This window comes from Orbicella franksi, chromosome 14, assembly GCF_964199315.1.
Source record: "Orbicella franksi chromosome 14, jaOrbFran1.1, whole genome shotgun sequence".
Lineage (NCBI taxonomy): Eukaryota > Metazoa > Cnidaria > Anthozoa > Scleractinia > Merulinidae > Orbicella > Orbicella franksi.
This window is the reverse complement of record NC_138158.1, coordinates 6,108,906-6,135,761: the sequence shown is the minus strand read 5'-3', so window position 1 is coordinate 6,135,761 and position 26,856 is coordinate 6,108,906. Positions and strand designations below refer to the sequence as shown.

The 26,856-nt window shown below is 41.0% G+C and overlaps 2 protein-coding genes across 6 annotated transcripts in view; one reads left to right on the top strand and one right to left on the bottom strand.

Moving 5' to 3' along the window:
- Positions 1 to 23,155, top strand: part of LOC145468073 (KICSTOR complex protein SZT2-like) — a 45,053-nt gene extending 21,898 nt beyond the window's left edge. For 3 of the 5 annotated variants that reach the window (XM_081451741.1, XM_081451740.1, XM_081451739.1), the window contains exons 35-62: positions 686 to 833; positions 1,667 to 1,904; positions 2,497 to 2,683; positions 3,037 to 3,294; positions 4,659 to 4,932; positions 5,309 to 5,458; positions 6,122 to 6,733; positions 7,372 to 7,801; positions 8,749 to 8,931; positions 9,417 to 9,498; positions 10,328 to 10,460; positions 10,758 to 10,793; positions 11,120 to 11,268; positions 11,811 to 11,990; positions 12,537 to 12,617; positions 13,177 to 13,329; positions 13,498 to 13,522; positions 14,018 to 14,091; positions 14,541 to 14,745; positions 16,031 to 16,199; positions 16,580 to 16,751; positions 17,058 to 17,132; positions 17,557 to 17,770; positions 18,599 to 19,033; positions 19,502 to 20,022; positions 20,428 to 20,564; positions 21,228 to 21,366; positions 21,614 to 23,155. In XM_081451741.1, the coding sequence (XP_081307867.1) occupies positions 686 to 833; positions 1,667 to 1,904; positions 2,497 to 2,683; positions 3,037 to 3,294; positions 4,659 to 4,932; positions 5,309 to 5,458; positions 6,122 to 6,733; positions 7,372 to 7,801; positions 8,749 to 8,931; positions 9,417 to 9,498; positions 10,328 to 10,460; positions 10,758 to 10,793; positions 11,120 to 11,268; positions 11,811 to 11,990; positions 12,537 to 12,617; positions 13,177 to 13,329; positions 13,498 to 13,522; positions 14,018 to 14,091; positions 14,541 to 14,745; positions 16,031 to 16,199; positions 16,580 to 16,751; positions 17,058 to 17,132; positions 17,557 to 17,770; positions 18,599 to 19,033; positions 19,502 to 20,022; positions 20,428 to 20,564; positions 21,228 to 21,366; positions 21,614 to 21,748 (5,595 nt within the window). In that variant the 3' untranslated portion in view covers positions 21,749 to 23,155. Of the gene's footprint in view, positions 1 to 685; positions 834 to 1,666; positions 1,905 to 2,496; positions 2,684 to 3,036; positions 3,295 to 4,658; positions 4,933 to 5,308; positions 5,459 to 6,121; positions 6,734 to 7,371; positions 7,802 to 8,748; positions 8,932 to 9,416; positions 9,499 to 10,327; positions 10,461 to 10,757; positions 10,794 to 11,119; positions 11,269 to 11,810; positions 11,991 to 12,536; positions 12,618 to 13,176; positions 13,330 to 13,497; positions 13,523 to 14,017; positions 14,092 to 14,540; positions 14,746 to 16,030; positions 16,200 to 16,579; positions 16,807 to 16,906; positions 16,937 to 17,057; positions 17,133 to 17,556; positions 17,771 to 18,598; positions 19,034 to 19,501; positions 20,023 to 20,427; positions 20,565 to 21,227; positions 21,367 to 21,613 lie in introns of those variants that run through there. The other 2 variants (XM_081451742.1, XM_081451743.1) reach the window with 2 other exon arrangements.
- Positions 23,156 to 25,002: 1,847 nt separating this feature from the next.
- LOC145468424 (uncharacterized) lies at positions 25,003 to 26,856 on the bottom strand. Its single transcript, XM_081452128.1, has one exon. It carries the CDS (start codon positions 26,784 to 26,786, stop codon positions 25,647 to 25,649), a length of 1,140 nt encoding a protein of 379 aa, XP_081308254.1. The 5' UTR covers positions 26,787 to 26,856; the 3' UTR covers positions 25,003 to 25,646.

Here is a 26,856-nt window from a genome sequence, read left to right as displayed (position 1 = left end):
TTAACATGGATTACAAACGACGAACTTGAAAATTTGAAGCTAAACTTTTCAAGATGCGCAAAACGTGACGTAGCTCCTTTAAACATTTGACATTTGACAAGTACTTGACAGCTCTCGGATCAACTTAATGAGACACGTTTGACAAAGTGGATTGCATTGCGTTGCATTACAATGCAGTGGATTACATTGCATAACATTGCTTACATTGCAGTGCAGGTCCTTACATTGCAGTGCACTCAGTACAGTACATCACATTGCATTTCATTTGATTGCAGTGTACTGCAGCTCAGTATACTACAATATATTGCAGTGCACTGCTCTGCAGTTCAGTATAATTATTGTAATAAATTGCGGTGCATTGCAGCGCAGGACATTACAGTGCATTGCCGTGGACTGCAGTTCAGTACATTGCAGTGTTGTGCAGTTTATTGGATTGCATGACATTGCAATGCATCGGATTGCGTTACGTTCCGGTTCAGTGTAGTGCATTGCATTACTTGCAGTTCAGTATATTCCAGTTCATTGAAGCGGACTGCAGTTCGGTGTAGTGCAATGTCTTGGATTGCGCAACATTGCATTGGAGTGCATTGCATTACGGTACATTGCAGTGCAATGTAGTACACAGCAATACAGTGCATGGCATTGCAGTTCTTTACTGATGAGTGTCGGTTTCCTTGATTCACAGCGTATGTTGTTACACGACTTGTACGAGACCAAGATATGCAATTCAATGTTGTTTCCTGAGTCAGACGAAGAGATCTGGAAGCACGAGGATGTTCAAATCTCCGTGTCACCTCTTGGAGTTCATATCAGCAAAGGCGACAGCAAATCTGGTGTGAACCTTGATTCAGTCCAAAGCTAGGTTTTAGATAGACTTCGCTTCAATATTCAGCTTGTTTAGGACAGCTGAAAATTGCCCCAAGAATTTTTAAATTTAATTAGATGTCGCTTTACCAGTATATGTCAGTATTTCCTTTTCCATGTTTAGGTTTAAGAGTCAGCTTGATGTCTGACTTTTTCAGGCTGTATGTTGACCGTCATTTTATCAGTTGTGCGCTCTACCCTCTGCTTATTAGAGTGCGAAGAAAAATATGAAATCTAACAAACTAAAGGAAAAATTTATTACACGGATCTCTGTTGAGCCACGTTTCACCAGAAAGAAAAAAAAGACGACAACAAGATGAAAGATGAAGTCACATGTACATTTAAACTCTAAATTTACTATTCCACTGCGAAAAGTTAAAGAAAAAGTTCAATGTTCTAAAAACTATCGTTCGTTTCAACCACGTTTTCTTAATTCCTTAGTAGCCTGGCCCGAAGCCTACTGCCAGGCCTCTAGCTAGTTTCTAGATCCTACTGCTCCAACTGGCGGAACTCCGCGACAATTAGGCCATATTCGTATTCCCGGTATTGGACTGAAACTAGCTTGCAACTGAGGCTAAAATGGGGAGTCTTTTCAAATGTAAATGACATTAATATCTTTTTAATGATAGTCCCCCGCATAAGCCTCTATTGCAAGCTAGTTCCAGTCTAATATCGAGAATACGAATATGGTCCGTTAACAGGTTAATGATGAATTTTAAATCAAAATAAATAAATAAATAAATAAATAAAAATAAACGTCAATTGACAGATGAATGGGAAATATTCACACTGTTTCTCTTAGGTCGTGTCACCAACAAGTTCGTTCAGGTTCAGTTTCTCTTTCCACCCGGTCATTTTGGCTGCAACAGTGTTTGGCACACTCATCTACCGGTGCATCAGCGGCTCTTTGACACTTCGGGTCGGACCGGGATCTCCCGCGGGTTGAAGGCTATTAAGAGTGTGCTAGACAGGTTTGGAGTGAGCAACAGGAAAGACATGTTTGTCTACAAAGACAGCCATGGAGCGGTCTTTTACTTCAGGTAAGTTAATTGCTAGAGCTTACATTGTAGTACTTTAAGGATTAAACCGAGGTATTTACGAGCAGCTTTCTACTTCTGAGAGAAGTCGGAAAGAAAGCCCTTTCGCCATTTTAAAGTAAATTTTGCGCTCTATAATATGCGGACACCCCGCTATTACGGATAAAAGCGAAATCCCTGGCCGAAACTACAAAGAAAATGTATGGAAACAACTCCCGCTATTACAGACTTCCACTATTACGAAATTGCGGACACTTCATGTCCCAAAGTAATATCGTTATTGTTCTTCTCTCGTTATGTCAGACAACTTGGACGTATTAATTGACCAGCTTATTCTGCAGTCTTGTGATGTTTACCAGTTTGTGCACTCGAGGTATATTTGGCCTATGTTTGACGATCATGTGTCAAAGAAGATGTGTTCTAAAATTGAAAGAAACTGGAAATCTTTTAAAAGAGTATAGCAGTAGATGTTATTTATCTCAAAATTATGGTACCCTTTGCGTAAACTGTTACAATTAACTCTGAACTGCTATGGTGTTGCATTATTCTTGTAAATCCTCACTCGTTGGAAAAATGCACCCCTTCAATCTTTCAGGTTGTTTGAGTCTCTGTGTTCGAGCGACTCCTCAAATCAATTCCCGTCTGAGCTCCGTGCTCCAGACGATGACGATGACGAGTGTCGCTCAGGGATGTCATCAGTTGCATCACTGGCCGGTTCAAGAACATCCTCGCAGTGGTCTCTTGTGAAGGGAGGAACAGGCGAGTTGGATGAGGAAGTCATTGTAAGTTGTACTATTTCTGTAGTGTACCATGCTGTTGTTCTAACGTTTAAATCTAGTGAAAGCTATTGAGCAGAACTTTCATGTGGTGCTGTTTATTATGCTGTTCAAGGTGGTTCTAGCTTTTCAGTCTGTGGATGAAACCTTAATGTGTGACCATTCAAATGAAAACTATTGAGCAGTACTTTCCCATGGAACAGTTTATTTAGCTGTACAAGGTGGTTTTAACTTTCACTTTTATGGATGAAACTAGTATGTGACCATTCAAGTGAAGGCTATGGTACTTTCATATGAGAGTGGTAAAAGGGCAAAGTTCCCTTTTAGCGTTAAAATTAGAATATCTCTTCTTCTCACAGGAATCCAAATTAAAGAAGCAATTTCCAGCTCCTGAACGAGACACGATCAGTGACAGCGGACGAAGCACTCAATCAGTGCACCCCGTGATAGACAAGAGCATTGCACTTCATATATACGGCGTGGACGATCCCGGTCCAGAGATCACAGTGGAACTGGTTGAGGTTTTGCAGAACAGAATCAATGAAGCCATGTTAGAAGTGTTGTCTGTTCTTCTCTCCAGGAATCCAAACTGCAAACTGACCTACGCTGATGTTCGGGTTAGTGTTAATTAAAGGGGCGGTTTTACAGTTAAGCACATGTGCAAAAAAGTTGAAAAAGTTGAAAAACCTGTTGACGATTATTGCGGAAAATCTTTTTTTGTTCGTCAGTCACGCAAACCATGCAATAGAGTTGATATCTTTCATTAGTGCATCTTTCACCACCGCAATCATTTAAAAGCCGTCACCTTGACATGAAAAGCAATACTGTTCATTGTGAATGGTTTCCTTCGATTGGAGGTAACATATCAAATTCAAAAGACCATGTTTGACCACATTGCCAAACACAGAAAAGAGAGATGAAAACACGACGCGTAGTGTATTAGTAGGAGTATTTTTGATGGACATCGAGGTGTTTGGAAATGTGGTCAAGCACGATCGTTTGTGTTTTATATGTCACCTTAAGATACTTGTTCTCATTTGCTGTGCTATATACAGTGAAAACCCTCGTAAACAGACACCCTCAGACGCGAAAAAGCTGTCCGTAACTGGAGCTGACCGCTAACGAGAATAGTTCTCGTAAGCGGCTATTGAAGTTGTAAAGGAAAGATGGCCGCCCACAGGAGCTTGCACAGCTTACAATAAACATTGGGAATGAAAACATACCACTAAATTATTATCATTTTTTGTTTTATTGTCTTGTGCAATGCCGTGATATTGGCGATAACTGCACATACACAGTATTAGGACCGGCCCTTAGTGATTAAAGAACAATTGATAATTGCAGCCAGCATTAACACAAGCATTAACAGTCTCACTGCAACAAAAAGCAGTGATTCAGTTTACAAATGTTTATAAGTATCTGTCAAAGCCAGGCCCAATTCCTTTGAAGTGTACGTTTAAGGGAGCTTAAAAACAAAGGAAAATTCTAGATCGTAAGCCCTCCAAGTGTCCCGCGGCCGCTTACGAGAATACCCGTTTACGGGAATGAGTAATACTAAATTCAGAGTTTGTATGGGACATAGTTAATAGAGGGGAATGGTTATGGAGCCCGGCAAACATCAAAGGAGCAAACAAGGATGCCAAGATTTATGTTGGAAGGTCCACGACCGTGCGCAATCTTTTGTTTTGCGTCCATACACTATGCACGAATTACGTAACCAAAACGTTTCGATTGGCTATTTCCTCGGTCTTTAGTAAACAACTATTGTGTTTTGTGCACGGTCAAGGCCAAAAAAAGAGAACAAAAACATACAACAAAAACTTTTGTCGAGTTTCATAACCATTCCCCTCTATTAACTATGTATGGGAGATCAAACGGGGTTTTGTAAAGGCGGTCGTTAGTAGAGCTGTCCGCTTACGCGAGTGTCCGTTAAGGGAGCTTCCACTGTATGTGATTCATTATCAACTGTTTTTCTTCACAGTTTATACAACCTCAAGGACAAGCGCCCAAAACCACTCTCACCCTGGTCATCCCTCCCATGGACGTGAATTTTCTGTGTCCGTTGACGTTTTATTTGCGTCAAAACTTGTCCCAGCTTCTGTTCTCCCCGCGCTACATGGACTCTGACCCCAGCCATCATTTTAAAGCTGTGAGTGGAAGCAAAACGGAAGCTACTGGTTGTGCTAATGGCGAAAGCTCCAGACTGCAACCAGAGATTTACTTGTACAACAGACCTCACTCATCTGGAGGAAAAGGTGTGAGATGAAGCCTTTTTAAAATTATTTTATTGTTTGCTTGCACTTAACAATACTTATACTATTACGTTGCAACCTAGCCTTTGTAGCCTACTCTTCAGGGGATCTGTTCTGTGGAACAAGATCCCCCCGGAGATCAGACAGCAGCCAAATTTTAAAGATGTTAAAACTTCATTGCCTTGGAAAAATTATTTTTAACCCCGCATTTTAAACTAAAGAAACCTTGATCATACAAGTTTTATCGCATTTCATTTTTCTTAGTTTAGTAGTTCTGTAGTTAAAGTACTCTAGTGTTAATTCACACCTCTTCTGGGAAGACCACTTAAATACGATACGATGTTATTTATAAATAAAGACTGTTTTTTGTTATTTCCAGGCTTGGCCTGCATTTCTGTGTCTGTTCTTAACTCGCGTGGTGGATATATCTACATTCCTTGTGGAAAGACAGTTTCTGTGTATGCTGGTGAATTGGACTATTTTGAACCATTGACTGAAGTGTTCTTGTGCACAGATGAACTTCAGTTAGGTAATTTGTTGATATTTTAGTCAGGGAAACATCTATATTTTAGGTTTAAATCCCGACTGTGAAGAATCGACTAAGCATGCAATTTGTCAGCGGTATGTTGCTAAGCAACATGCCCAGTAGTGGCGGTATGTTGCTAAGCAACATAACGCCACTACTGGACACCATACCGGCATGGTGACATTTTGATTTTTTAATACATATTCGTCACCTCAGGACTTGACTTCGAAAGAAAAACCTCAGAATGTTGTTTCAAATGTTTGTTGTTTATAGTGGACAATGACATGCGCTTAGCTACACCTACATAGTTCTCAGGCATGCCACTTAACCGGAAAGAAAGAAATATTTCAAATGAACATAACAGGCTTAAAAAATCCCAAATGGCGGGAGGCAGACCAGTTGGCTATTTACAAAGATGACAGAGGAGTTGAACTGGGGTGGACTGAGAAACGACTCCAGCTAAAAGGTCATAGCGGAACTTGAACCCGCAACCTCCGGATTTCAAGTCCGGCGCCCTAACCACTCAGCCAGGCAACTTTCGTGTATTTTATCGTCTTTTATACTGTCCTTGTATGATGAACATCGTCAAAGATAGGATCGAGTACAGCGAAACTTATATAATTGGTTAAAGGTAGTAACACTGAATTTTCTGTTGTCTCTTTTCAGGCCAGGATGATATCATGGTACAGTTTGCAATCTGGGAACGCGGTGACATCGGTCTCGACCAACTTAAAGGCCAGCTGAAGCTCGCTTTAAGGCATGCTCTGTGCGACCTTCTAACAGAGTACTACCTCTTAGCCGCACCATTATCAAAAGTGCCAAAGATGTACTGGAAGTCCGCGATTACACGCCAACGATCCTGTTCTGAACCCCTCTCGCCCATAGCCCCAGCCCCAAAGGGTCCTAAATTAGGATCTGTCCCTGAGACATCAGAAAGGTTCCCCAAGCGACAGCTAGACTTTGGTAGTCAGTCAGGCTTCCGCAACAGGAGACCCTCATTTACGGGACAGCGACGAACCCCTTCTGTAGGGAGCCATCACAGCACTCCTTCATCAGGGTCCACGGGGGTATCAGGAAGGGCACACCAAAACCCGTTCCTGTCCCAGCGACAAAGTGTTTCTTCTCTTCGTCCGGTTTCGAGACAAAGTACGGAGGATGATGAAGTATTCCAGACAGAAGCTGCTTCCCTTGACGAAGAAGCGATGGGGATATCTGGTGATAGAAGCACATCAGATGCTCAGGAAATCGCAGAATCATCCTCTGCCTTACCTCCAGCAGGTGTGTGTTGTAACTTTCAATGTTCGTATTGTTCTTCTTGTTTTGCCAATTTTGTTTTCTTTCTCTTTCAAACGCTATGATATTTAACAATTAGAGTATGAGGTCGAGATTTCTATCGCGTGATAGATGATGAGGGCACAGCTCGAGTCAACTATCACGCGATAGAAATGGAGAGCGAATAATCTAATTGTTTTAGTATAAATCTGTTAGTCGTTCAAAACTTTAGTCTAAATCCTCTTCTCAAACACTTCGAAAACGCAAAGCAGCGGCCGTCATTTTGTTCACAAGGGCACACTGCTGCGCTACTCACTAACTACAACAGAATGGAGAGTGAGTAGCGTAACCAATCAGAGAACGACATTCGTGATAGAGCGCCAGTAGATTTATACTAAAATGGAATAGTGACACTTATCAAATAGGAATGTTCTAAAACTCGGATTAGAAGCGCCACTTAAACTGACTAGTGTCCCCAATTAGTTCGCTAGGGCTTAATACCTTGACACTTGGATAAAGTTTCTTATCTTATCTTCACCATCACAGGACCTTTTTTCCAGTAACAACCCAAATGTCTACAAGCTAATGACGCCAGAATCTGAGGTGCTCTATTGTTTATTGACTAGCTTTTGTTTGTCTTAAAGAAGTGAAATCAAACGATGGAACATCAGCTAAGGACAGAGCAAAAGCAACGGACGAATCAAAGAAGCAGCACAGCTCGGACCCATCTGATGTGGAACCAACATTCGAGACTTTCACCGCAGCTGAAATTCAAGAATCAGAAGAATTTATTTCACAGCCAGGAACGCCTCTTTCTGAAAACCTGACGATATCCCTTCCTAAGAGAGAAGAACAGCTTTCCGAACGAGAGAAGCCGCCCAGTTTGTCTTCGACGGTTTCCTGGGGTGGTTCTAAGGCCTCGTCTTTCAGTGGTGTGGATTCACTGAGTGTTGGACAACCTAGTGGCGGGCAGGGGACTTGGCAGGATATCGAGGCCAAACGCAGGAAAGAACAAGACGAGAGGAAAAGGCGAATTCAGTTTGAGAATGGAGAACGAGGGGAACTTCATCCAAGGTTGTTAAAGCACTCTTTTCAAACTCATTATAATAATTCATTAAGTTCAAACCAAGAAAATCACGACCGTGATGGTGTTTAGATATCTGATGTTTTTAATTATCTTAGATTTTTGCGATTTTATTTCTCCGTTTTCTCCTTAGTTTTAGATTCCATTGAGAAGATATATCAAACACTCAACACAGTGTTTGACCACATTTCCAAACACCTCATAGTATATCATAAATACTCCGCTACGCGTCGTAATTTTCAACTCTCTTCTCTGTGTTTGGAAATGTGGTCAAACATGGTCGTTCGTGTTTGATATGTTACTTGATAATCAGCGTAACTGTTACTACAATGGAATCCTGATTATCTTTTCACCAACTGGTCGCCAAATTCTGCACGTGTCAATGACATCATGCCACGTTAAAGAGGTTCTTAAAAAAAAAGAAAATAACTGATGAGCTTTTCAACGGGCCAAGCGTATTTTACAGGATTCTAAAGTTTGTCTTAGACTGTTAGGTTCACATTTTTTCTAGTAAACAACGCAAATTTGGTCCTTGTTACAGAAAGTTGATGGAGCGGTTTTCAATTGAGTGTCGAAAGTAATCAGGCAATTACTTTGGTTTGGTTTCACTACGGTTTGAGGTTGGCTGAGTTGTCTAATTAGTAAGTAATTGGTTTGGTTTTGGTTTTATGACACTCAATTGAAAACTACTCTATTCAGTGCAATCTACTCTAAGAAACACATTTGATGCTAAAACTCTCATATTCGATGTTCTCTGTATACGAGCAGCTTAGAAGAAAGAGGGCCAAAGAAAGCCTCTCTTTACATCTCTTTCTGCTTTCGCTTCCCTTTACTAATTCCTGAGGCGAGGGCCTGTTAGCAGGCTATTCCACTGCGTACCGCTTTTATTCCACATCCAAGCTCTGTCATCTAACGTTTCATACCTTGTTCTCTTTAGTCTTCAGGGTTTAGGCCAGGACATGTTCTCCTTCTTCCGTGATCTCGGAGTTCCATCCGTGTTCTGCATTGAAGGAAAATTAATCAACAACTATGCCTCGGACGCTTTCTTGGCCGAGCTATCGAGTCTCATCTCATCCTTGTGTAGTGACATGAAGCCAAAAATTTACCTTGAAGCACCCTTGTAAGTATAATCTTCGTCATTGAGTACACAGGCGCCTTTCGTCGGTTGTGTTTAGTTCTTTCCCGTTCAGAGATACCTGAAATTAGAACAGAAAAATTCAATTTTTATGACCTCCCTGTAACACCGAAAACATTCACACTTTCTGTCGCCGAACAAAACGTTTTTTTTTTCCTTTTCTTAACTTTTAGCAGCGTCTTTTATTGTAACTTTCTATTGTAATTTGTGTAGGTAAGTTTTCTTTTTATCTTCTTAAAAGAATTATGTGATGTAGTTTTAAGCCTTTGAGCTGAATGGGCCACTCTCACTTTAATAATGAAGGTAATCTTTTCCCTTGTCAGCACAACATAACCCAACTGTTTCTCAAGTACTTAATCATTCTGGAAATTAAAGGAACCTTGTTATCGATTATCATTGGCGTGTAAACAAACTTGACGAGCGTCTTAATTAATAAAGTTATGAAATAAAATTTGCTCTTTGAATGACAGGGATTCCAGTGATGGCAAAGAGAGTGATACTACACAAGAATCACACTGTCTGCACTATTATCCTGCTCGACAACCTTTGAAGGTGAGTCACTCAATGATCAACATAATATTTCGCCTTACAATGTAAATACATTTTTAACAAGACAGGTAATAAGAATAAGGAAAATCATCGACTAAGGGATGTTGTTTCGATGTATCATCATATTCTCAGAACTGCCCGCGAAAAGATATGTGCGGGAGCAGGTAAGGAGAGTTCTGATCCAAGCTTGGGCCATAAAGATACAGTCAGTCTGTCAGTCTGTCGGTCTGTTGGTCAGTCAAGGGTCAATCAGTTAGTCAGTAAAAAAGTTTATCAGTCAGTCAGTCGGTCAAACAGTCAGTTAGTTGGTCATGGTCAGTCCATCTGTCCGTAAGTCAGTCAGTCATTCTCTCATTCACTCTGTCACTCAGTCACTCAGTCACTCAGTCACTGTCACTCTGTCACTCTGTCACTCTGTCACTCTGTCACTCTGTCACTCTGTCACTCTGTCACTCTGTCACTCTGTCACTCTGTCACTCTGTCACTCTGTCACTCTGTCACTCTGTCACTCTGTCACTCTGTCACTCTGTCACTCTGTCACTCTGTCACTCTGTCACTCTGTCACTCTGTCACTCAGTCACTCAGTCACTCAGTCACTGTCACTCTGTCACTCTGTCACTCTGTCACTCTGTCACTCAGTCACTCTGTCACTCAGTCACTCAGTCACTCAGTCACTCAGTCACTCAGTCACTCAGTCACTCAGTCACTCAGACAGGCAGTCAGTCAGTCAGTCAGTCAGTCGGTTGGCTGGTTGGCGCCCAGACTCTCGGTTGGTCGTAAGTTTGTCCCTCAATACAGACAATTTATCGATGTGTTTATATCTTACCATCAGGTACAAGACAGTGACGAATCGTCTGTAGACAAATCCGGCAAGCCATTCACAGGTGTTCCAAACTCGTCAAACTTCTTTGTTGTGGTCGGTAGGAATGTGGATCAGTGGCGAGCGAGCCTGGGGTTGGAAGAAGGTATGAACTAGACAAAATGTAACAACTGTCTCAAATACTGTCTCATGTATTCCCTATGCATTCGTTATTTGTTTTGTCACGCAATGTCTTTGGCGACGAGACTTAACTTATGTCACATAACGGAAAAAGAAGTAAAGCTAAGGACCACCAACAGCTCACAAGTTAAGTTTACAACAAAACGTTATGACGGTTGTCAGAGATTTTATCCTTAGCTTTATACGGTTCATAATATAAGTGCTTTCTATTGATGTGGTAATCTAAGTACTTTCTTTGCCTTTGGACTGTTGTTGCTTGCAGATTTGCCCCATGAAGGCCCATATGGCCGTCCTAGAAGTAAGTATCTTGTTCATTAGCTGTCAATTAAAAACGTATATGCATTTAGTGTCCAATCGTGTTGTCGTCACTTCATAAATAGATACTGTTACCCGTAGACAGTAATATTGTCTCTCTGATCTGGTCAACCTGCCTGCCTCCCTGCCTGTCTACCTGTCTGAATTTTTACCTACTAGCCTATTTGTCTGCCTGCCTGTGTGGCTGCTTGTTTGTCTATATGTCTGTCATCCTGCCTGCCTACCTACCTGTCTGTCTGTCTGTCTGTCAGTCTGCCGGTCTGTGTTGAACCCTGATCCTTTATCCTATTGTTGTTTTCTTCATTTCAGTTCGTACGGCTCTTCAGCGTTTCAAGCCCCTGGACCCAAATGCTCCTACCCTTGGGCGTGTGTTGCCTGATAATACGTCTCTTTCCAGCCTTTCTGTTGGTGGGGTGCCAAGGCAAAAGTTCCTCTTGATCACCATCATGGATAAAGATGTGAGTTTGATCTTTCCAAATAGTACTTTTTACTTTTTGGATGTCTGTAACAGTAATTTGTACTAGGGTTATGTTGGTTATGTGTTTAAAGAATATTTTCTCGACAGTCAAAAACATTCGTTGATCTTGCAGTGCCACTGAAAAAAAACAAAAAACAAAAAACAAAAAACATGCCGCGTCTTATAATGTACTTAGTTGAGTAGTATCAACTTGAAGTTGATAAAGGTAAATTAACCGCAGTGGCCAATCTGGAAAAAGGTGACATTTCCGAGGGCTAGCCCTACGTCAGAGCAATCTTGGTGCGATAATAAAACAAGTTGCAGAGTTAAAATTTTGTCACCTTGGCTAAAGCGATTAATTTATATTTATCAACTCAAGTTGATAATCAGCTTAGTGTTTTACCCCTGACACGAAGCACAACCGCTTCGTTAGAAACTAATCATTTTATCCATTCTTTGTGATGTTCTTGAACTTTCTTTTAAGAGAGGCCTGTTCGTAATTTGTGATTTGCTAATTCGTTATCTGTATGTCTTCTCTTCCAGGTGATAGCATTCACTTACAACTGGGCGTCAGATTTGAATACTATCTTTGAAAAACAGCTGCACCGTTTGCTTAACTGGAGCAATGCACGATGCCACCTTACCTCGTGTCTTCTGAGCCAGAAACTGGGACTTTTCCATCACACTCTGTTTGCAGATCTTAACAAGGGAAAGGAGGGAAAGGTGAAAATAAGTGGAATGTTATTTGACATTTCCTAGTTGCTCTTTGCCTCGCGTGTCAAAAGCGAGTCTTCGTGCGAAATTATTCATATATGAATGTGTTTTCCCTACAGGTTCATTTTCATGCAAATCAAACTCATTTTCATATGTAAGGTTTTGCATGAAGACTCATTTTGAAACAGAGGCACAAAGTAACTCAGAAATGGCCTTTTTGTCCCAGATGTAACGGTCTGGGGCTTAGCCCTGACCAGGGTCATTTTATCGCGTCTTGCTACTTCTAAAAGCATAAATAAGTTGCAGCAAACTGCTAACACCATAGGGAAAAATATTATAGTGTCGGGGTGGGAACCTTGCACCAACCAGCGGAGGGGGTAGGGGGGGGGGGGGGGGGCAGAGAATCAGTGCTCTCAGTTGCTCCATGCGGCAAAATCCTGACGCTTTTATTTTGCAACTTGTTTCTTTGCTGTATATATACAATTGCTTCTTTAAGTTTAATTTTTTTTACGAAATGTTTAACAGTGAAGTTGGGAAATCTGTTTCTTTTTGCAGGAAATGAATCCTTTCTGTTTGTCAGCCAATGACAAAGACATGGTGCTGCTGATAAGCAACCCCGGACCACCTAATCTGGATGTAAGTAGACATCTCTGCATCGTATACCGTGAAATATTTCATGATGTAGCGAGGTCGGTCTTTTTTCGGTTGACAGATTTCTGTAGGTGAGTGTGTCCTCAGTCAGACTTGGTTCCAGTAGGGTAGGCTAAAGGATCTCACAACGAACTTTGTCAAAGGAGCTCAGTCACAACATTTTCGGTTAGTTTGGACACGTTCAAAATTACCTTTAAATTGAAGGAAACCTCAAAATAATTGTTTACTAAGATAGGAAAACAACGAAGAAATAATAATAAACCGTAAAGAAACAAGGGTGGTTTAGAATGGAGAAGATGAACACGGATTACAAACGACGAACAAAAAATTTAGGCTAGACTTTTTGAGATGCCCAAACCGTGACGTAACTCCCTTAAAATAGTTAAAATCCACAGGGATACAAGCAAGGTTTAGTTCATATACCTCTGTGTAATAAACTGCGACAAAGAGAACTCGAAGGAGAAGTGTGCTATAGCTCCAAACTCGAATATTAGACTGTTAACATTATCTTGAGTACTTGATAGTTGACATCTTTGTTCCGTAGCGTGAGCGTGCTATGCCCAGACCATTGCCGCCCTCTCCGAACATCCTGGTATTTGATGAAGTGCTCCGTGACGTCACACCTCCCAAGCCTCTTTACCGCACTCAGTACTTTCATAACCGTGATCCCGTCAAGAGGCATGGGTACCAGTTTCAGGTGATCTTGCTGTTTGTGTCTTTGCTACTTGGTCTTACTTTTGTTTCTAATTCTGTTTCCTTTCCTGCGTATTATTTTATATTTGCCCTAGAACGTAGAATAATTCTCTCAAGCATCAAGTCTTTTCTTTTGTTCTCACTAATTCTTCTGCTTTCTTTTATTTTGCAGGAGATTCGTTCCCTCCAGATAAAAAGTAAGGCAGTATTTACTTTATGTGATTTTATAGCTTTCAGTCATAAGGTTGCATGAGTGATTTCAATAGGTCATATTCGTATTCTCGGTATTAGACTGGAACTAGCTTGCAATGGAGGCTCTTGCGGGGAATATCATTTAAAAGAGATTAATGTCACGTGCATTTGAAAAGACGCCTCCATTAGCCTCAGTTGCAAGCTACTTCCAGTCCAATACCGGGAATATGGCTTACTGTTCTATGAAGACATGTATGCAAGACATGAAGACATGAAGACGTGTATGCAAGGTGACGTTACTACAGGTCATTGCATTTGATGTTACATGAAGTCATGAACAAACTTCAACTGTTTGTAGTGTCTCGTCCGATATTCCGAACAACTAAACCCTTTTTTTCGATCTGACGAAGCAAGAGGTCTACTTTATATGAAGTCTAAGTCAATCTTTACTTATTAAATACTTTTGACTTTGTTACTACTGGTATAAATTTTCTTTGTAGAAGCAATATTGGACCAGAATTTGGACGAACTTTACGTGATGTGGCAACGTAGGCCTCCCCATGTGCAGATTAGTGTAAGTTGGTGGACGGAATTTTTCTTTAATACTGTTAGGAGGCAGCGAAGTCAATCCTTCAACGCACAGGATTACCAAGATGTTGGTATCCTGTGCGTTGTTGTTGTTGTTGATGTTGATCCTAGATGTTGTTTTGAACAATGGCAGATCGACCTACAGCTGAATAACTCTCATTTGGAAGCTCCTTTCTTGGGTTTTATGTTTAAAGTTGTACAGCATAGTAAACAGTACCACGTGAAATTACTGCTCAATAGCTTTCATTTGAATGGTCACACACTAAGGTTTCATCCACAGACTTAAAAGTTAGAATCACCTTGTACAGCATGATAAGCAGTACCACATGAAAGTACTGCTCGATAGCTTTCATTCGAATGGTCACACACCGGGGTTTCATCCGCAGACTTAAGCTAGATGCAGCTTTTATGTTTGATATTTTTGATGCTTCACAGGAAGACAAAATCGAAACACTCAAGCGCACGTCCAGATTAATCCACTACTGTGCAGCGCCCCTTTTGTTCCACCCGGAGTGGAGAAGACTACGTTCCTCTTCAGGACCAGAGAATACTTCTGGCATGCAAGACGAGCCGCCAACTGAAGAGAAAAGAGAGGAAAATAAAGAAAGAAAGATCAGCAAAGTGCAAAAAGAGCATGATGGTAAGTTAAACGGTTTACTGTTTTTCTTTGTAAGGAACTGCTACGTACATTTGTTTTAAAAATTAATTTTCACTCTCCTCTGAAAATTTACCAATACGGTTACTTACACTACTTACAGTACAGTACAGCTACGTAGACTAAAACATTACAACACAGCTACCTACGATAGAATGATTTTCAATTGAGTGTCGTAAAACCAAATCCAAACCAATTACTTACCAATTAGACTATTCAGCCAATCTCAAACCGTAGGAAAACCAAACCCAAAACCAAAGTAATGGCCTGATTACTTTCGACAATTGAAAACCGCACTATTTCGACTATTGAAAACAGCAACTTACACTACTTCCAACTCCTACATACAAGCAGGTAGGGCTATCTAATGGTAGAACTGCGTTAGCTCGAACCCTCTAGGAAAAGGAAGTTTGAAGAAAACGCACGTTTGAAGAAATCGAATGAACCAAAGCGAGAGGACAATATCTTAGCTTAAAGTAATTCCTCTGAGATAAAAGTGACAATAGATTTTTGTTCAAACTTTGTCGACTGAATATTTGTCATATGATAACTTCAATTTTGAAATAAAAAAAGGGGGGTGCCCATGCTCATTAAGGAGCAGAGAGGCATTGAAAGCGCCCCATTTTGGCATTATTTAATGCTTATTATAAAAACGCATTCCCAGTAATTGTAAAATCTTTGTGAGCCCAGACTCATAAGAAAACGCATTAAACTACAGTCAATACATTGTGTCGGACACAACTAAACATTTTAAGTTTGATTCAGACAAAAAGCTAAATCCTTGATTAAAATTTGAACTAAATTTCTTGACGTGGTTACCGACTGCAAAATGGAAAAGACCACAGTGTATCTGCTATTTTTCTTATTTATTAAATTTTCAGCAATAGAATTTAGATCAGTCTTTTCTCACGCGAAGCTTATGATTAGTTGATTACAATGACTGGAAAAAATATTGGGGTGCCCATGCTCGTTGGTGAGCTAGAGCCATTTTCAACTGAAAGAGCTCAATATCAAGGCAAATCCGTCATGTTTTCAATATGCGCGTGAACGAGCGCGCGCTAATGACGCCATAAATTACGCGCAGTAAGGATGCGCAATGCAAATGTGAGGAATGACCTTAAGTTCGAAACAACTTTTATTTTGGCTGGTCGAGCTAATTTCTTGTCTAGAATCCGGTTCGCTTCCTTTAGTTTTGCCAGCCACTTAAAGTGTTCAGGTTGCTTGGAGAATGTTTAGATTGCTGGAAATATTGTTTATTTTTCATCGTTAGAAACGAAGAAGGAAGCATCAACTGATTCTAAAGGAAAGACGCCACCTTGCGAAGAGGCCTGGCACCAAGAGCTACGATCTGCGTATATACAGCAATACGTGCAGTACATGCAGTCACTGCAGTTTATTGTGGTACAGACGCGGCCACAATCACCCAAACAAGCTAGAAGGTATGTCAGAAACATTCCCATTTTAACCAACGAACGGTACTACATGAAAGTACTGCTCAATAGCTTTCATTTGAATGGTCACACACTAGGGTTTCATCCACAGACTTAAAAGTTAGCATCACCTTTTACAGCACCATAAACAGTACCACGTGAAAGTACTGCTCAGTAGCTTTCATTTGAATGGTCACACACTAGGGTTTCATCCACAGACTTAAAAGTTCGAACCACCTTGTACAGCATAATAAACAGTACTACATGAAAGTACTGCTCAATAGCTTTCATCCGAATGGTCACACACTAGGGTTTCATCCACAGACTTAACAGAACAACCACATTGCACAGCAGAACAATCAATGCTAACATCACTTTTACCATTTTAGGCATCTTAGCCGTGCAGCTGTCAGCGTCAGACCAAAGAGAGAATCCAGTCCAGCTGACATGAAGAAACAAGCCTCGTCTAAAGACAGAAAGGACAGTCCGCCAAAAGCCCTCCAGTGTTACTTACAGAGGTCTTCTCCTGGTGGAATTATGCTGATGGAGTTAGTGTTTCAGGTTGGTTCAGTTTATGGGAGAAAACTCTGCTCAGTATCAACTGGTAGCGACGATCGTGTTCTGCTGTGCTCGGTAGTTGTCGATCGGGTTCGGTTTTTGTCGGTTGACTCGGTAGTTGTCGGTCGTGCTCGGTAGTTGTCGGCCGTGTTCTGTAGTTGTTGGTCGTGTTCGGTAGTTGTCGGTCGTGTTCGGTAGTTGTCGGCCGTGTTCTGTAGTTGTTGGTCGTGTTCGGTAGTTGTTGGTCGTGTTCGGTAGTTGTCGGTGGTGTTCGGAAGTCTGACTAACTGAATTTTTGCTGTTCTTCAGGGTTGTTTCTTTGTGGTGCGACTGTATGCTCTGGGATGCTCTCAGATTCCTTCAGGCAAGACAGTTGGTTTACAGGTGAGCACACTAATTCAAAAGTTCAAAACTTGTTTGATCGCTTCCACTAGCTATGAAAAGTACTGGGTGTGTTTTGACTTTACACGTAGTTTGCCCTTGACTAGATAGCTCCCCATCAATATGATAAATAGACTCGGAAGAGGACTTCAGAGGAACTTCATTTTATCGATTCGGGTTTTTAGCCAAGCGGATTAGATAGGAAATGAAAGTTATAAGTGACGCATTAAACAGGAAAAAAGTCAAAGCTTACCCCTAAACAGGATATAATCGCAGATGATCAGGCTGAAGGAAATTGTCAGCTTTTCTGTTTAAGTATGAACCAATCAAAATGCGAGAATAATTTGACTTATTGCATAATTCACAATGTACTGATATTGCAGTAAGCCTCTCTTATGAACTGCTGTATTTACTGCCTATTTTACAGATGTGTCGCATGTTTGTTGAAGACTGCAATCGCTACAGAGAGTACATCCACCTTCTCTCGTTCAACTATGACTTTCACCTGTGCAAAGCTCAACTGTATTTGAATGGAAGTCAGCGAATCTTCAACAAGGGCTACGGAGTTACAAACATGCTCAAAGGATTGCTGCTGGAGTACTCGAAGTGCCCCTTGTTTGCCAGAAACCGCCTTTGCAACGGTAATATTTTACTCCCGGGGCGGGGGGGGGAACTCCCTTATATAAAGGAAGGGGGTACTCGTCGTACCTTTTAGGGGCTAAAAAGGCGGTTTTGGGGTTCTTTTCAAAATTTCCGACGAGCACCCCCGTCCATTTTATATTTCCTCCCACCCATCCCCACCCGGATTTCACTATATTCCGATTGTACACCGAATGTACAGTTTCTAAAATGACCCCCAATTCACTGCACATATCAAAAAAAATCCCAGTGTATTAGACAAAAAAAATTCTCAATAAATATATGCCCCTGGGCCGGGTTGTTCAAAGCCCAGATAAGCTAACCCAGGATTAGCGAAAATTGTGATTCCAGTTTTGTAACTTTTCAGTGGAGTTTTCTGTTTATATTGATTATCCTTCAGTTTTGAGTTTGTGTAATCTCAAACTACACAAAACATGAGCAATAAAAAAATATTTATATTAGAAAAATTAAAACTTCGGTTAACTTTTAATCCTGGGTTAGCGTTAACTGGCTTTTGAACAACCCGGACCTGGTTATGTACACCAACTGTCTGATAGAAATTATTTTTTCCTGTATGCCTGCCAATTTTTCAACGGCAAATCCGCCTTATAATTTAAGTGTTTCTTTATCTCCACACGTTTTTGAAACTGAACCTTTCCGTCTATAGATTTACATGTACTTACCTACTGCTTTTTATGTTGATGTTTCTTGATGTTTGTGGAAGTCGTACCAGATATAACTGAGCTTGCTACCCAACTAATTTGGACAAAAACAGTTGAAGATTATTTGATGAAAAAAAAGTGTTTCAAACCGTTTTACCTTTCTTTTAGGCGATATTTCAGTACCTTGTCAGCCAGGCCTGTCTCCCCAAGCTGTGTTTAACTACCTGGTGAAAAACGCTTCTAAATACGACTTTTCTACGCTTCCCTTAAAAAAATCCAACACCACCAAATCCAGTCACGTGCTGCTAGGCACCGACCGAGTTCTGACGCAAGCGGGAAATTCTCCCACGAAGACGTTCGACATTCTCCGAGACAACAACGAGTATGACATCAGTTTTGTCGGGTCGCTCAAGGATTGGATGGAAGATGGTGTGTTTACCATGGAGTATGTTGTGTTGATGACGAGTCGGCGGGAGTTGTTTCCTAAATTGACGCTGGATTTAAGGCTGAGAAAGAAGTCTCCTTCGTCAAGCTCGCTGTCGACTATGGCCGGGGCCAGAAAGGGGTCATTACCAGAAGGAGGGGATTCAGAACCAGGAAAAGGTATTCACTGAGTGGTACTCAATGAATTTTCAATGTTTTTGACTGCGACTAGCGGCAAAGTTAAAAAACGCACTTAAGAAATTCGAAATTTCATTTTTAAAAATATCGAAAAGCAAACAATACCACATGAAAGTACTGCTCAATAGCTTTCATTTGAATGGTCACACACTAGGGTTTGATTCGCAGACTTAAAAGTTAGAACCGCCTTGTACAGCATAATAAATACTTGAGTAACACGTGCAATTACTACTCAATAGCTTTCTTTTGATTATTCACACACTTATGGGGTTTGATTCACAGACTTGGTAGTTAGATCTACTTTTCATTGATTCATGAACTCAAACTAATTGTAGTAAGCAATTTCGATCGGAAGGTCTAGATTTTTCCAAACATTTTCCAAATGTTTCTTTTCTTTGTCGAGTATTTTTGATCTTCTACAAAATTAAGCTATCTTTATTTCACTTTTAGGGTCACGTGTCAGATTCACTCTACCTAGCAACAGCTCGGGCGGTTCCCTGGGAGCACCCAACCCTCCCTCTCCTGGGGAGTTCCACAGGTCAGCCTCCACACCCCACTCCCTGTTCACAATGGGTTACGAGAATAGTTCCCCGTTCTTCAACGTGGCCTCATCGCGCTCCGACGAAAACATCGCAGAGCAACGCATGGAATCACTACCAACGTTGTTGCCACTTCCGACAAACTACGAAGAATCTTCGGTTGACGATAGCTCCCAACGAGAATCCAGGCTCCTCACGGAAGCTTTCCAGCGTGCACGTGATCATCTCATGCGCATAGCCTGTCGGGCCCAAACTCACTGCAGTCGAGACTTGCTGTGGCATCGTTTGTTTGCTGGGGAGACTGAGGAGGAGGAGAAAGATGGAACGAAGAAAGCGAGGCGGAAGAGTACTATACGTAAATCCAGCTCAGAATCGAGTCTGAAACAGAGCTGGATGAAGAGTGTTGATTCGCTGAACCCAGGAATAGAACAGGTAGAATTTTTGTGACTCTTGTGCACTCTAGCACAAGGCCATTAAGTTTGCAGCTTCTTCTAGTCCAAGGGAGAGCTTAAAGCAGCTCAGTCACGTTGTTTTGAGTTATTTTGGCCATATACAAAATTAGCTTTAAATTGAAGGAAACTAGAAAATAGAAGTTAACTTCGATAGAAAAACACCAAAGAGATAATAATAAACCATAAAGGAACAAGGATGGTTAAGGATGGAGAAGATTGACACGGATTACAAACCACGAACTTGAAAAATTTAGGCCAAACCTTTCAAGATACACAAACCGTGACGTAGCTCCTTTAAGTATTTCGTTTGAAGCAAGGGAAATATCAAGTTTGAAAAAAAAGGGTCCCTTGCTTCACTATCTGACTTGTTTATTGTTTCTTTCAGGCGCCGGCGCCTCGCCTGAGCTTTGAAGAGTTTAAACAGTTGTTATCGATTGTTCAAAGCAAATCTTTAAAGAATGAAGATCCACAATTGATTCCTCTTTTGTCGATGGGGACCTCCTGGTATCTGAATCTTTTCCGGTGAGACTTTCTATTTTGCTGCCACAGAAAGGGGATTGGTATACATTTTTGTTATGAATCGCTTTGCGTTGTTTTGCTGTTGTTATGAAAGGTTGAAACAACATTACATGATATTTGAATTTTAAGGGGTGCAGTGATCTGAGTCCGAACCTTGTCCGAGATCATTGTGTTGTGTTCTTGGGCAAGACACTGTATTCTCACAGCACCCCTCTCCACTCAGGAGCACAAAATGTAGGAGGGTGGGGTGGGGATGTGACCTGTGATGGAGTAACACTTCTAGTCGCTTCCGTATCAGCCTGTATAGCAGAATTTAGCGCCACCGACAGACTTAAAACCCCTTTCACACTACGACGGAGAAATTTGAAAACGCAGCTCTATTTCTACGGTTAGACTTATCGTCCACACTAATACGTCACGAAAACGGAGCTTTTCGAAAACGCTGTTCAAACCGTAGGAATTTGAAGACGCCAGCTTTTCGTTTTAGTGTGGGTGGAAAACATTTTGAAAACGGAGATTTTCGTAAACGATGACGTCACGATTATCATAAGATTTCCTTGCAGGAGTTTTCCTCAAAAACAAATCCAAAATGACGGGTGATTGTTGCGTTTTCAAATTTCTCCGGCGTGGGGTGAGCGAAACCTTAACCTGTAACTTATTTCACAGAGTCATCACCGCGAAGTTCCAAGACACCCATCGTTTATTCATTAGCGAAGACAGTACAGTTCACTACTTGGCAATCCTAAATCCTGAGAATCCAGATATGTTTGTATTGCTTTACGTGGACGAAAATAATGGAAGTGCAGTAAGTATATTTCAAGTATGAAATTTTTCTTTTTTTGATCAAGCGTTGATTCTCTGATACCCCCCACCCCTCTCCCCTCCCAATTCAATGTTGTTTAGGTGCTGTGGTCTGCGCAGTCTTGCTCGTTGCGGCTAATACAGTTCCTAACTACATTGTGACCGCGCGATTTAAGATTTTTTATCTGTTGTCTTTACTTTTCGTATAAGAACGTATAAAGTTATTTCTCATTTTAACATTTTTTTTGCAGGATATTTTGGTTATTTTCCGTGAGGACCTGCCAGACAACAACGGGTCTTTACTCGACAAGAAAACTCAAAGTCACGTGTACAGTGTCATCAACGCCGTGTGTTTCCACCTTTGGTCAACTTTACTTCCGGTGTAATAACGCTGCACGTGATCGAAAATACATCACTACTTAGCGAAGAAGACGAAGCCATCGATTGCACTCAGGAATTGTCACATTGTATCTCGCTGTCCTTTTTGGTGGGCATTATGATTGGACACTCATGGAAGCAGATTGAGTGTCCAATTTGTACAGGTGCCTGCTTAAATGATGTTCAAAAGACGAAGTGTTAGTGTCAGACCAGTTCACCACTGTAGTTTACATCTATGTACATGCAGTGGTGTTGGTTAGATTCTGTGCTATGGTGTGAACACTGTTTGTCGTCTTGTGAATGCTTTCTCACATGGTGTCTGGCGATTACACCGTCTGTAACACCACAAAAACGCCTACTGCGTCCGCCTCCGAGAGGTGCCCGTGAGGAGAGATTGTTCACTACAGCGATTAAGTTTAGTCAGAAAGAGCGTTCTCTAGTCAATAGCTAATTTAAACGAGTCTTCTGACCGGCTCAATACGGGATATGAGTTATTACTGAATCAGAGGGTTGTAACAAAGGTCTCTGAGCGATTTGCAATTCCAGTTGGCCTATTTTTATAATCGGCACAATTTGCTTAATTAATTAATTCGCCCGATCAATTTACTAAAGCGACGATTATTTAATCTTAAGAGAATTTTAATTATGTTCCTAGGTAGTAATATACACTTTTCGTTACTTTGTTAATTGACCGCCTTAATTCTTGTCTTTTTTTTTTTTCTTTTCATTGATAATTCATCCAGACATTGAGGGAAACATATGGCCATTGGTCAATGGGTATATTTACATCAATGGAAACTAAAAATATTGGTCTAGTTTTGTCATAAATTACTATATTAGTATAGCAAAGGGGTAATATTATGATTTATAATATTAAGGACGAAGTTATGATATCAAATTGAAAAAGTCCGGCAGACCTTTCCAATTTTGCCTTTCTTGTAATAACTAATTACAATTTGCTCTCCGATCAACAAGTTAGTTGATATCTTAAATTTGACATTGTAAGATTTTACAACCACTTTGACCAAAAGCATTCCAAAATCCTGGTAAAAGAGCTCCTTTAAACTAAGGGAGTGTTGCCATCTGTGTGTTGTCTTTGTGGTCCTCGCCATCTAGTTCCCCATCTAGGTTACCCACAAGTACTATTAATGTACCGTCGCTGGAAAGTTTCCAGACCTTAATTTAACTTTACGTTTGTAAGTTAAAGAATTATTTAACGCATATGTCATGTGAATCACAATTGTCGAAATCTAATGTTCAATTATATTTTATTGCAGATTTCGACTTTGCAGGGTGAACGAATTGTGAATACATTAATTTTGTAATGCGTGGAAAGCTAAATTTTAGATATATATATAGATTTAAAATGACTTTTATTTGATAAGTTAGTGTTAATTAAAGTAAGTAAAATTTGATGGTTGTTGTGGTTGAGTTTTATTAGGTAACTTATGTCGACAGGACTGTAACCTGGCATTCAAAACCTAGCGCTCTAAGGCCAAAGATTTCAGGGCATCTATTAGAAACGTTATTGGGTCAATTTGCGGTTTGATTTCCAAGTGCAACATTGTCTAAGTAATATATCAAATACGAAAGACCGTGTTTGACCACATTTCCAGACACCGAGAACTGAGTTGAAAATACGACGCGCAGGGGAGAGTTATTTCCTTTTATTTGAGCTACGATAAGCCTTGTGGAAAGCTAGCTCTAAGAGAGAACTGTATCAAGATTAGCAATGACAAGTCAAATTCTGTGGCACCAGACAGAAATATATAGAATGAAACCTTAAAACAATCATAGACACAGCCATCCTCACTAACACTGTTTTTGTTTATTTTGCAACTAAGTCATACATTAATGCCTTAATAATTATATTAGTTATGAACATACATGAGTACCTAAATAATTATATGAACATTCACCAATACCTGAATAATTATATCAGCTATGAACATACACTAGTACCTACATAATTGTATTAGTTATGAATATTCACCAATACCTGAATAATTATATCAGTTATGAAGATTCACCAATACCTGAATAATTATATCAGTTATCAATCACAGTAACATATCTCGGCTAACGTAAATATGGACTTGAAAATGGTATTCGGTTGCCAAGGCTTAATAGTGGAAAAAGAACATACATTTGTCAACTATGTTAAAGCAGCTACGTCACGGTTTGCCTATTTTGAAAAGTTAAGCCTAACTTTTTCAAGTTCGTCGTTTGTAATCCGTGTTAATCTTCTCCATCCTTAACCATCCTTGTTCCTTTATGGTTCATTATTATCTCTTTGGTGTTTTTCTATCTTGGTATACTTTTAATTTTCGGGTTTCCTTCAATTTAAGGGCAATTTTGTACTTGGCGAAATTAACTCAAAATACCGTGACTGATCTCCTTTAACTATATAGCCAACAATCGATCAAAAACGCTTTTCAAGTGACCAAGATATAGCCTGCTTCGCTACGAAGCTGGAGGGCACTTGTATGTCCGACATTTTGTATTTATTTGGTTAGGGAAATACAGTATTTGTGATTGATTGGCCAGAGTGCATGTGATTACGTGGTTTTGTTTTAATGCCTGTCGTTGGAAATTCCTCCTATTTACATAGTAAACGAGTATACACATGAAATTTAGAACATTCGTCATCTTCCCGGGGTGAATAGTGTTGCGGATACGTGTTGCGGTATTCAGAGCTAACTGTAAACAGGCTATACTAAACGTTATTCAGGCTAACCAGAGTACTTTTCGGGCTCACCCACTACCTCACTACCTCTCACCCTTCAGCCTCGATTTAAATCTACCAGACTCCTCTCCCTCCCTTCCCCTACTGATTGACCATCCCATTGCTTTAATACATAGAACCATAATCTATGTGAAACTTATTAACCTAGTAAAAATGGCTGCAGAAGAAACATACAGACCCTTTTTCGGCCTTTTACGTTTTAAACTCGCCTCCCTCTAAGAGATATTCGCGTTTACTTTGTTGTAAAGATCTTTTTTTTTTTTTTAATAAAAACTACCCCATACTATCAAATGGCCAACTACACGTTACCTTACGTTCATAGTTAACACTCTGAAACTTTGTGTTAAGTAATAAAGTAGGACCCTGTTTATTCGGTCACCAACGTGTCGTGAAAATTTGGCAGTATTAACGAGGTTGGGCCAAATTTCAGGATTGATCTAAATTGAGTGACGTGTTAACAGATATATCAAGATTGCACTTCTAAACTAATGTTCTTTAATAAACATCCGAAATGCAGATTATTTACAAAAAATTGGAACTTGAATTAGGACATGCAGTATGAACAAAGGAAAGATATGAACATAACTGATTTAAGTGGCCGTATAAACGGCATAAAATTATAATGGTTATACAGGTTGGGATTTCAGAATGTTGTCGTTGGCCGTATTAACAGGGTGGCCGCATAAACGGTGTTTTCTTATAGGAAAATGTATGGGCGTTTCGCCGAGACAAAAAGAAGTGGCCGTAATAATGAGGTGACCGTAAGGTGGGGTTCCACTGTAACCCTTGTTTATACATTGTGAACAACTTTACGGAACAATACATGGCATTTGGGGTCGTATTATTGCAAATATGAATTATGAAATGCCCGACAGTGTGAAATCTTTCTATGATATGACAGTGCCTTGCTAAAATAAAAGGGGTGTATCACTTAGCTACAGGGGCTCGGAATTGCTAATTTCCCCTGGGGGCCTTCTATTTTATATCAGGGGACTTACTTTTCACTAGAGTGGTGTTTCCTTTAATATACTGTGCAATTCCTTCATCAGATTAATAATTTCTAAACCAAGCGCAAACCAGAAACAACTTAGCTAGGTAGTCTTATAATTATCTCTGGGGACCATTCCTCTCTAAGGCTTCTTACACTTGCAATATTACAATCACTGTCTGTGGGCTTGAATGTCGGCGATGGACTGGGACAGAGCGCCGGCATCGGTGGACAGCGTAATTCCAGCCTGCCCCTTACCTGTACACTTCACAAACGCATTTCTCATCTCGGCGCTCAGAAGAAGGTAGAGGAAGGGATGGATCAGGCCACGTGACTGGTACAGGAATGTGAGGACGATGACGACTTTGTAGTCCACGGTGCGCCAGTCCACAATGATGAGGGACTCCACTACTGTCATGGCGGTCCACGTGACCAGGTACAGCAGGAGCAATGCGCAGGAGATGTACAGTACCTCCAAGTTGAGGAAGTGCGTCCCTCCTCTGGTGGACCCCGTCATGGTCGGCGTCGGAGGTGGGAGCCCCGGTTGGTTGTTGTTCAGCTGCATGGAGGGCGCGGGTGGGGCGGGATGGATGGAGTTTTTCTTCTTGAGCACGATGAAGACGATCGCAAGTGCGGTGAAGATGACAGCGGGGCCAAGCGTGATGATGGTGTGGAAGGCAGAGTAGGTCACAGCACCAAGGTTTCCTGCCTCCCAAGACATCCAGCACGTGCCTTCGAGCTTATTATAAGCACCCCACGTGCCCGGGTTCAAGGGTGGAGAGGCTAGGAAGCCTGCACCGAACCAGATGGTGAACAGCAACAGGCGGACAACAGGCTTGTTAACGAAGAACATGGTGTAGGCAAGAGGTGACTCCACGTACAGGTACCGGCTGGCGGCGATGGCAGTGACTGTTCCCAAGAACACAGTGGCCAGGGTGTTGTGGAAGAATCCTTGAATACGGCATAGGAATGTGAGAACCGACAGGCCGTAAAAGTCAAGCCAGACACCCGTTGCCCAAGGCCCAGCCGTCACCATGGCGCTGACTATGTCGATTACCATGAAATTCTGAATGAACATATACGGAACAGCCTTGAGTTTGACAGAAGTGAAGATTACCATAAAGAGATTGATGGCAAATGTCAGTGAACAAACACAGGCCAGAGCTCTTAACTGATCCCAGATGTCTTCAACATCCTGGGGGGGTCGGAACAGCGGGATAGGCTGCGTTGTGGTATACCCAATGGTGCGGTTTGTCGCATTGGAGTAATTTTTGGCGGCAAAGGTTGTATTAACCTGCAAATTGTTTCCCATTGTTGGCACTTAGTTTAGGAACTGCAAGAGAAGAAATAGGAAGATTTAAAACATCTTTAAGTAATCAATG

What these genes read in the sequence shown, in the direction of transcription:
- LOC145468424 (XM_081452128.1), bottom strand. Translation starts at nt 26,786, where the DNA reads ATGGGAAACAATTTGCAGGTTAATACAACCTTTGCCGCCAAAAATTAC.